Here is an 11424-nt window from a genome sequence, read left to right as displayed (position 1 = left end):
TTTCCCTACTCCTGTAGGACTCCCGTGCTCCTCTCAGGGCCAGGGGAGTATGCTCAAGGCCATCTCCCCTATAGCTTCTGACAGCTGGCTTTCTCCTTTCTCCTTGGGGAAGAATCAAGCAGATTAAGGGGATAATCCTAAATGCTTTTCTAAATTAAAATTAACTCCAAGAAGTGAGGATATGTGACACTAAAAGTCAGACTTCCTCTCTGCTTAATGTGGAGAACTAATATCCTTTTATACTTGGCACCAAACCAAAGTGACTCCTACCCCATTCCATCCCCCTCTCACACAAGCAGCACCTCCCTCTCCCCCCTCAAAGCCCAAGATGTTCCAGACAACATAACAAACCACACGATTGGGAATGATTCATATGTTTCCACTCTCCGTCCAAAAATGAGCAAAGAAGTTTCCACTTAATTTATAATCTGAATTTTCTGCACATTTCCTAAAAACTTAAAGGGGAACAATTCAAAACTTGGCCTCTCTTTCTCCAAAAATTACTGATTAGTTACAGAGTAAAGGATCTTCTGGTAAAATACTTTTGTGTTCCATCTATCCCTGGAGACAAGGACTATAGCTGCACGATGCCAAATATCTAATCAATCATCCAATGTTTTCATGTTTTCGGATGTTTTCAAAAAGCTGGTGCTCTGTAGATACAGGCTTATTCTATCCAGTCTTTTGTTATCTCAACAGTACATATGGATACAGATTTTTCTGTTTGGAATATTTCTCAAGGCCAATGCCTTATTATAGTTCCAACACCTGCAAATATTTGGCAAGAGATTGTTCTACCTCTCCATGTCCCCCACTCTTCCTGCACCCCGCCCCCACCTCTTGCAATTAAAAAGCTCTAAGTTTATACTATGTCTTTTCCTTGATGCTGTTAACCGTTTATCTGTGACCCATGAAATGTGCAGTTGCTGGAGCATAAAAGTAAGTTTCAAATCACATTTCATAGGGAAAATTTAGGTCCAAAACAAAGTGGCAGCAGGCTGCAATAGAAAGGGTACTTAATTCAACTCAGCTCTAGAAGCTGAGTTCCAGTTCCAGTTCTGGGACTTTGACCAAATTGCTTAACCTCTCAAAGCCTCCATTTATACCACTTTAAGGCGTAGGGCTTCAACTAGACCAAGTCCAAGGCCTACCATCTTAGGAGTCTAAGAATTGCAGCCACTAGATGACATGATACTATACATAGAGAATCCTAAAGATGCTACCAGAAAACTACTAGAGCTAATCAATGAATTTGGTAAAGTAGCAGGATACAAAATTAATGCACAGAAATCTCTGGCATTCCTATACACTAATGATGAAAAATCTGAAAGAGAAATTAAGGAAACACTCCCATTTACCACTGTAACAAAAAGAATAAAATACCTAGGAATAAACCTACCTAAGGAGACAAAAGACTTGTATGCAGAAAACTATAAGACACTGACGAAAGAAATTAAAGATGATACAAACAGGTAGAGATATACCATGTTCTTGGATTGGAAGAATCAACATTGTGAAAATGACTATACTACCCAAAGCAATCTACAGATTCAGTGCAATCCCTATCAAACTACCAATGGCATTTTTCACAGAACTAAAACAAAAGATTTCACAACTTGTATGGAAACAGAAAAGACCCCGAATAGCCAAAGCAATCTTGAGAAATAAAAACAGAACTGCGGAGGAATCAGGCTGCCTGACTTCAGACTATACTACAAAGCTACAGTAATCAAGACAGTATGGTACTGGCACAAAAACAGAAAGATAGATCAATGGAATAGGATAGAAAGCCCAGAGATAAACCCAGAGAGTGTGCCTGCCGATGCAGGGGACACGGGTTCGTGCCCCGGTCCGGGAAGATCCCACATGCTGCGGAGCTGCTGGGCCCATGAGCCGTGGCCACTGAGCCTGCGCGTCCGGAGCCTGTGCTTGGCAACGGGAATCAATGGAATAGGATAGAAAGCCCAGAGATAAACCCATGCACATATGGTCACCTTATCTTTGATAAAGGTGGCAGGAATATACAGTGGAGAAAGGACAGCCTCTTCAATAAGTGGTGCTGGGAAAACTGGACAGGTACATGTAAAAGTATGAGATTAGATCACTCCCTAACACCATACACAAAAATAAACTCCAAATGGATTAAAGACCTAAATGTAAGGCCGGACACTATAAAACTCTTAGAGGAAAACACAGGAAGAGAACTCCATGACATAAATCACAGCAAGGTCCTTTTTGACCCACCTCCTAGAGAAATGGAAATAAAAACAAAAATAAACAAATGGGACCTAATGAAACTTCAAAGCTTTTGCACAGCAAAGGAAACCATAAACAAGACCAAAAGACAGCCCTCAGAATGGGAGAAAATATTTGCAAATGAAGCAACTGACAAAGGATTAATCTCCAAAATATATAAGCAGCTCATGCAGCACAATATCAAAAAAACAAACCACCCAATCCAAAAATGGGCAGAGACCTAAACAGACATCTCCAAAGAAGATATACAGATTGCCAACAAACACATGAAAGAATGCTAAACATCACTAATCATTAGAGAAATGCAAATCAAAGCTACAATGAGGTATCACCCCACACCAGTCAGAATGGCCATCATCAAAAAATCTACAAACAAATGCTGGAGAGGTTGTGGAGAAAAGGGAACCCTCTTGCACTGTTGGTAGGGATGTAAATTGATACAGCAACTATGGAGAACAGTATGGAGGTTCCTTCAAATCTAAAAATAAAACTATCATATGACCCAGCAATCCCACTACTGGGCATATACCCTGAGAAAACCATAATTCTAAAAGAGTCATGTACCACAATGTTCATTGCAGCTCCATTTACAATAGCCAGGACAATGGAAGCAACCTAAGTGTCCATCGACAGATGAATGGATAAAGAAGATGTGGCACATATGTACAGTGGAATATTACTCAGCCATAAAAAGAAACGAAACTGAGTTGTTTGTAGTGAGATGGATGGACCTAGAGTCTGTCATACAGAGTGAAGTAAGTCAGAAAGAGAAAAACAAATACTGTATGCTAACACATATATATGGAATCTGAAAAAAATGGTTATGAAGAACCTAGGGGCAGGACAGGAATCAAGATACAGACGTAGAGAATGGACTTGACACGGGGAGGGGGAAGGGTAAGCTGGGACTAAGTGAGAGAATGGCATGGACATATATACACTACCAAACGTAAAATAGATAGCTCGTGGGAAGCAGCTGCATAGCACAGGGAGATCAGCTCGGTGCTTTGTGACCACCTAGAGGGGTGGGATAGGGAGGGTGGGAGGGAGACGCAAGAGGGAGGAGATATGGGGATATATGTATATGTATAGCTGATTCACTTTGTTATAAAGCAGAAACTAACACACCATTGTACAGCAATTATACTCCAATAAAGATGTTAAAGAAATAAATAAATAAAAATTAAAAATGGGGAAAAAAAAGAATTGAAGCCACTGAGATTGTTGCTCTCTGCAGTCTTGATATGAATGAGAATATCACCTTTAGTGAAATCAACAAACATTAAACTTTGTACAAATTTATAAATATTAAATGTAAATAAAAAAGCAAAAACAGCACAAACCATTGTCAGTGTGACTCTCAATATTGTTTTCAATAAATTACAGAAGGGAAAATGTATCCTATTCTGAGTATTACTACCCTCACCAACATCATAGTTTTTACATATGTTACAATGACTTTTCCGTAGCATGGCAAGAGGAGGATCTCCACTCTTTTATTGCCTTCCTTCCATCCCATCTGGGTCTTCCTTCCAGCTTGGCTTCTATATCTAGGCCTGATTTTGGAGTGGTAATCTTATTATTTAGTTAAACATTTTATTTTTCTGGAATTTCTGTTAAGTAGCTTCTTAAGAGAAATCAAGCCACATAGCAGACAGGCAATGGGAATAAAACAGTTTTGCTGTGGATCTGACATTTGTTAACATCAACGTGAGGTAGTAGTGCTTTAAAAAAAATAGGCACTTAGACTTGCATATAAATACTATGCTGGCACAACAGCTTCAGAAAACTCTGGCCACTGAACAGGAACTTCCCAGGCAGAGACTGCAAACAAGCACTTCAAAACGAACACTGGCACAAAATATGATACTGGATTAAATATTTATTGCCTTCAGTTTAAATTTTTAGTTCAGGTATTTGATTATCCCTCCTAACTTCCTGGTACACTGAAGTCCCTTTTTTGTCTGTTTGTTTCGTTTTGCTCTGTTTTTTAAGGCAGGTTTAGAATTAGCCCCCTCTTAAGGGCTTGGTGGCAATTTGTAGTGGCCAGTACCAAAACTTTGTTTATTTAGTGTACTGAGTGTGCAAACACATACACTACTGTCCTCCACAAAAACCTCTCACCTACATAGATACACTCAGACACCTCCACCCACACATACCGGAGACACACCCAAACTTCCCATAGCTATACGCATATATATGCAAATCAGCACATATGCTAATTGTAATACACCTACATGGGTACTCACATACATAAAAGAAGAGGTAGAAAGATCATGGCAAACATATATAGGGTACAATATACCACCGTCAGAGGAGAGAGGGTGCTGTTTCTCTGGACGTACTATTAGTATGAGCCATAGGCTAATTCCCCCAAAACTGGCCAGAGGTGAACGAACGCAAGCAGGTTTGTGCAACAGATGAAACAGGTTCCAGTGAGAGCCTGCAGGCGAGGAGGCTATTTGTCTCGAGAAGAATTTGGAGTTAATTCACTTGTCATATAGAAAAACTGACCTGGTTTATTAGGGAACTTGCTAACTGTATAACTGTGTATAAAGAGACAAAGTCGTGTAAGGGGTATCTCCCAGATCCCTTACCTTGAGCTTCTCAAACCGATCATTCAGGGACGCGACCTGATGGTCTCGGTGACGCCCCACCAGTTTGCATAAGGCACAGATCAATTGGTCATCAGATACACAATACATGTTCACTTTCTCATTCTCGTGGTCCAGGCAGGTGATCCCTCGAAGATGTGTGTCCGGCACTGGTTCCACCAGGCGGTGGCTGGTGAAAGGTTTCTTATTGGGGTGCGTGGCCCGCAGGCAACGGTCACAGTAGGAGACCTCGCAGGTGATGCATGTTTTCACTGCATCCCTTGGCGGGTCCTGCTCACAAAACTGGCAAGCAATTCGCTCACTAGACATGGCGCTGCTGGGCCTGTAAGTCCTCTCCCGGCGGCTCTCACTTGGGGAATTGGGTCCACTGACGGAAGCCTTCTGGAAGCGGTCAATAATGTTCTGCAGAGTCACATTCCTCTTGAGGCCGTCCAGGCCCCGGTGGTTCAGTGAGATAACATACCTGCACGTAGGACACTGGAAAGCAGTAATGGGTTCAACGGATTCACCAGAGCTGCAGCTCGAGACCAAGATGCGATGGGCACAGCTGAAGCAGAGGCTGTGAGCACAAGGGAGCAGAAGGGGGTCTTCAAACAACTCTAGGCAGATTGGACAGGTCAATTCAGACTCCAGTGTTTCCATCTTTAGTGAAAATAATCCTGCTGAGGCATTAAGAACCGCAGAGGCTGGGCTTTCACCTGCAAGGAACATGAAGCAAGAGTCATTAAGCATTTCCAAAGGAAACGTGGATGTAGCATAATTACACACTAACCAATGGAGGTTTTACAGGCTGGATTCCCCAGGGATGCTGGAGCAATAGGAAAGTGAGTTGGGAGTTCATCAAAAAGCCAGTCTTCCCCTTTAAACCTTGTTTTTGACAAATGCCTGGGTTTATTTCCCTGCACTAATAAATAGAAACTAGAGGCCATCTCTGAATCCCGGTTTACTGACTCACATTCCTGTTCCAACTCACCACACTGGTGCGGATCAGTCTCTCACATACCCTCTCCACTGACATCTCTTGTCCTGGACTATGATGCACCTGAGGCCCTGCCAAATTCTCAGTCTCCATTCTCCAATATTGTTCTCTATTTTACTTCCAGTTAAAATACAGAGGCTGCTCCTATTTCACATCTAGTGGAAGGAAAACAAGGCCATATTTGAAACTAACTCTCTAGTTCTTGAAATGATCCCATTCTCAGAGCCTGCATAAAAAGAGAAGAGAGAACCTTAGACAAATGTAGTTCTCGGCACAGGATAATAAGTTCTTCAGATGTGTGAACTTGAATTACTTCCTGTTACCACACATGGAAGTTTCTGTTCCATCCTATTTCTAGTAAACTGAGTTACTAGAGACAAATAGGAAAAAATATTAAAATATAAAAAGTATAAAATATGTTTTGTTGGTTTAAAGTGTTAATCTTATTTATAGGACAGAGAAAGGCATCTTTTGCTTTTGAATAACTTTTGTTCATCATCTCACTATCACTGGAGACTCTCATCAGGGCTTGAAAGTTTGATTCTGCCACTGGTATTTGTTCAGGTTTTGTCATCTGTCAGAGATATCTGCATAGCCCTCTCACAGGAAACTTAAATACTGAGTACAATTATACATTGTGCATAAGTACAATAGATGTATCCCTAAAAGCTGTTTCTAAATCAAACCTTTTAAGTGCACTGAACTAACTAGCTATTTAATGGAAATCTATAGGAAATTGGACTGTAAAAGTGAAGAATCTTCTTGTAAAACGGTCACTCTCAGTTGGTTTGATAAGTTTAGATGTTTGTATAACCACTTTTTTTAAAAGTGAGGTGTGTGGTATTCTTATTTTACAATTTACAAGAGCTTGGAAATTGCTGGCTAGTATTTTATAGCTTATAACATCTATCAGCATTCACCTATAGAGATGAAAAAGTAAAACAATTAAAATGTACATATATGATAGAATATTAGAATTGGAAGAGACTTTAGAGATGATAGATTCCAACTTCCACTCAAGGCAGGAATATTGCCTTTGCTAGTTCCATTGGTGAAATTCAACATGTCCATTAATGAACTTGGTATTCTTCCCTGCCCCCGAAACAAAACACCTGCTCCTCTTCCAATTTTCCCTATCTGTTGAATATCACCATCCAAGCCTAGAAACCTAGGAGTTCTCTCACTGAACATGTTTATCACTTCAACCACTTGGTGGCTTCCAGAACATTCTGTTTTATTTCATTTACACATCTGTGTCTCCAGGTAACCCTCCTTGCTCCTTGAGGGCATCAACTATTTCATATTTTTATTCATAGTACAGTGCCTCACACTCACAGAGTATTTAAAAATTGTCAAATGAAGGATCCCTTCAAGTAGAGGAAGTTAAAGAAGGGACCTAGCATTTATTGAGCACCTCCTGTATTCTGAGTGCCATGTTAAGAACTTTACACACAATATTTCATTAAATTCTATCAGGAAGGCTGTACGGAAGGTACTAATACTATACGCATATTGTGGTTGGGAAACTGGGGCTCAGTGTTATTAAGTAAATGAACCAGGAACATACACACCCAGAGCACTGGGGCAGTCTAATGCCAAGGCCTGTGCTCTTTCCCACACACCTTTATTTCAATCATCTCACCTCCTTCACTTGACAAATATCTTGACTATTTACAAGAGGGCTTCTAGACACCATGTTTCCACTTCTATTTGTGTCTCTCTGTGTCCCTCTGAGTTTCTCTGAATCTGCCTCTCACTCCTAGTCCCTTTCAGAATCATACCTCTTTCTTCTAGGCCCATCTCCACCTTACTCTGCATTTCTATTACTGTCTCTTCCAGAACTGCAGGTCTGCATTCCTCAGTGTCTGTGTTGGAAGCTACCTGGGAGAATCGAGTAAGGCCTCCTGCCAAAATTATAGTTGGTCAAGATGCATTGCTGACAGACCTGCCTCTGTGTTGTAACCTTTACCAAAACAATTAGAGTACCACAACTTTTCTAAATCTTAGGATTGTGCCATATTAATTCTTCTTTACAGAGGAAAAGCTCTGCGAATTTTCCTGCAGTCCTAAAAGTTGCTCCTGACTAAGTGAGACACTTGAACCTCACTATGAAACTAAGCTTAGGAAAGCATGCTATGGGTCAGGATTGCCTTGGATAAGGTCAAAATAGGATTTTTAACCAGGGATTCCTGAAACATCTAGAAATGTTTAAAGGTTGTTGTATGTATATCATATATACACTTTCACGGGGAGAGGGCTGTCCATGGCATTCAAAATGTTCTCAAAAGAGTCCTTGACAGAAAAAAAGCCAAACATCAGTGCTTTAAAATAACTACCTTAACTGATTTCGGCTGTATAGAGAATAATATAAGATGGTTACACTCTGTTCCTTACGGTAAGTAACTTTTTCTATTATACTGTTTCTATTCTGTTTTATTTTACAATTTCAGGGAACTGAGTATTTTTGCAACTTCTCCAAACATCTGTTCATCTCATCTCTCATTTATGAGGCCACCTTGTTCTTGTCACTCCTAATATTTCAGCATCCTTTCAACCTATCTCCCATTTTCCCTACCTCCCTGATTACCTAAGCACATTTCCCCTTTAAATCTATTGTGCTTTTGCCATGTGCCAGGCACAACAACCCTCTAAAAGGCAGGTACTATTTTACAACAACAAAAAAGGTAATGTGTCCAGGGTCACACTTGTTTGCAAGTAGAAAAGTTAAGATTCAAAACCAGATAAAACTGAGAGTCCAAAAATAAACTCATATATTTATGGCCAACTGACTTTTGATAAGGGTTCCAAAACCATTCAACAGGGAAATAATAATCTTTTCGACAAGTGGTTCTGGGATAACCGGATGCCCACATGCAAAAGGATGAAGTTACAGCCCTACCTCACACTATACATAAAAATTTACTCAAAATGGATCCACAATCTAAATGTAGGCACAGAAACTATAAAACTCTTAGAAGGAAACATGTGTAAATCTTCATGAACTTAGGTTCAGCAAGGGTTTCTTAGATGACACCAAATGCACAAGTAACTGAAGAAAAAAATAAACTGGACTTCATCAAAATTTAAAACTTCTGTACTATAAATGACACCATCAAAAAAGTGAAAAGACAACTCACAGAATAGGAAAAATATTTGCAGATCATACATGTGATAGGTCAAGTATCTAGAAATACACAGAACTCTTACAGCTCAACAATAAAAAGGCAAAAAAATATTTTAAATGGCAAAGGATCTGAATAGACATTTCTCCAAAGAAGATATGCAAATGATTAGTAAGCATATGAAAATGTACTCAACATCATTAGCCATTAGGGAAATACAAATCAAAGCCACATTGAGATACCACTTTACACTCACTAGGATACCTAGAATATTACTTCACACACACTAGGATGGCCATAATGTAAAAACATAGCAAATGTCAGCCAGGGTATAGAGAAATTGGGACCCTCATACATTGCTGGTGGGAATGTAAAATGATGCAGCTGCTTTGGGAAATAGTTTGGCAGTTCCTCAAAATGTTTAATGTAGAGTTACCATATGATCCAGAAGAACTGAAGATATGCTCACTCAAAAACATGTACACAAATGTTCATAGCAGCATTACTCACAATAACCAAATGGTGGAAACAATCCAAATGTCCCTCAACTTATGAACAGATAAACAAATGTGGTATGTCCATACAACAGAATATAATTTAGCAAGAAAAAGGAATGAGGTACTGATACATGCTACGACATGGCTAATCTTTGAAAACATTATGCTAAGTGAAAGAAGCTAGTCACAAAAGGCCACAGATTATATGATTCCCTTTATAGGAAATGCCCAGAATAGGCAAACCCATAAGAACAGAAAGTAGATTAGTGTTTGTCAAGGGCCTGGGTCGGGGGGCATGTGGGTAGAGGGAATGGAGAGTGGCTGCTAATGGTATGGGTTTTCTCTTGACGATGATGAAAATGTCTAGGATTTAGAAGTGATGATTGCACAGCTTTGTGAATATACTAAAAACCACTGAATTGTACACTTTAAAATGGTGAATATTATGGTATATGGATTTTACCTTAATTTTTAAAACAGATTCAAACCCACAATCCAGAGTGTGAACAAACACCTAACCACTATTCCATACTGTCAACTGTGTAATTATGTACTATTTCTAAACTCTACTGAATTGCTTACTCCTTTCAATTGCTCTTCTAGGTTAGTGATTCCCTGTCTAGGTTTTGCAATACCTGGGATATCTCTAATGATCAATGGGTGTCAGAAAATTATCAGCTCCCAATTTTTTATTCATTTAAAAATGATAAGACTCCTAAAAAATATTTGACTCCTAGATCACAAAATACCTTTAGGAAGTACAGGAGGAAGTGGTATGACAAAAAATAAAACAATGGCAGTGCTGCAACTTCAAAAAGTTTGTGAATCATTAATCTATGCAGAATTAGAGAATATACTAAGGATAAAGACAGGATGTAAACCTGATAGAGTGTCACTGAATGACAGGTAATCATGCAGCTTTTGCCAGAAAACACAATGGTGTGTCATAAAAATGCACTGATGAAATGCCTAGGCGGGCAGACCAAATGCCATGTTAAGAAACAAATGCCCACATCCACATCCACTGATTTGTTCCCTTCCATATCATTTAGTTACTGCTGTGTAGTCAAATAAGGATGCTTATGTATTTGCCCTTGTTCTAGTATAAAATTGTTTCTGTATGGCTTATCGTCACCCTGCACCCCCCTTCAGGCTGAGACTCCTGAAAAAAAAGTTGATGAGAATAAACTTTAAGAAGGTATCATAAGTCTGTGTGAGTAGATAGAAATACAAAGGAGGAGTTTTCAATGCAGACGATTAGAATAAAAATAATACATTCTGCACTTACAAAATGAAAGATTGATTTCAGCGTTGCCCTTCAAATCCAACATTCGGTTAACTCTGATCAGAGAGAGAAGTCATGATCTGCACTTGGCAGAATGCTATTATTTCAAGTGTTATTTGAACATAATTAAATGCCCACTTATTTCAACAGCTTATATTCCATCTAGTGTTCATCTTCCAGATCCACGGAACATGGGTCTGGGCTCTCATTACCTCCCTGAGGAGCCACAGTCTCCCTTTCTTTACAGAAAGACCAGGAGTGTAAAACCCAACCTGACCCCTGGGCTGTACAATGAGGATTGAGCTGGCTTGTACGATTTACATTCTTCAGGATATTAACAGTAATGTCCCATGAGGTCTTCCTAAAAACACCAGAAACTGTTTCTCTGCCTTGGAGGATGAGCAAATGAGTCCTGGCTTAGTCTGATGTTCCCTTAAACTGTAAAATGTCACTCAAGTTGGACTAGAATCACCAGACAATCTCTTTAACATGTGTTCCAGCTCTGACATCCTATTATTACAGAGCTCTTGCTATCTGTTACCACATAGGAAAGACACCTTGGATTACTGAAAACCAGCTCCTCAAGACACAAGTCTTATTTATTAGTGTGACTAGAAAGGCTGACAGGGCTTCCCTGGTGGCGCAGTGGTTGAGAGTCCGCCTGCCG

The 11424-nt window shown here is 39.7% G+C and overlaps 1 protein-coding gene across 2 annotated transcripts in view; it reads right to left on the bottom strand.

The window, feature by feature from the left end:
• The window catches only part of MID2 (midline 2), a 92166-nt gene extending 86599 nt beyond the window's left edge, over positions 1-5567 (bottom strand). For both annotated transcript variants that reach the window (XM_007456706.1, XM_007456705.1), the window contains exon 1: positions 4857-5567. In XM_007456706.1, coding sequence (XP_007456768.1) covers positions 4857-5516 — 660 coding nt within the window. In that variant the 5' untranslated portion in view covers positions 5517-5567. The remainder of the gene's footprint in view (positions 1-4856) is intronic.
• Positions 5568-11424: the final 5857 nt, after the last annotated feature.

This window comes from Lipotes vexillifer, unplaced genomic scaffold, assembly GCF_000442215.2.
Source record: "Lipotes vexillifer unplaced genomic scaffold, Lipotes_vexillifer_v1.1 scaffold1728, whole genome shotgun sequence".
NCBI classification, from domain to species: Eukaryota; Metazoa; Chordata; class Mammalia; order Artiodactyla; family Lipotidae; genus Lipotes; species Lipotes vexillifer.
Note: the sequence above shows the minus strand (reverse complement) of the source record. Positions and strands in the feature narration are given on the sequence as shown.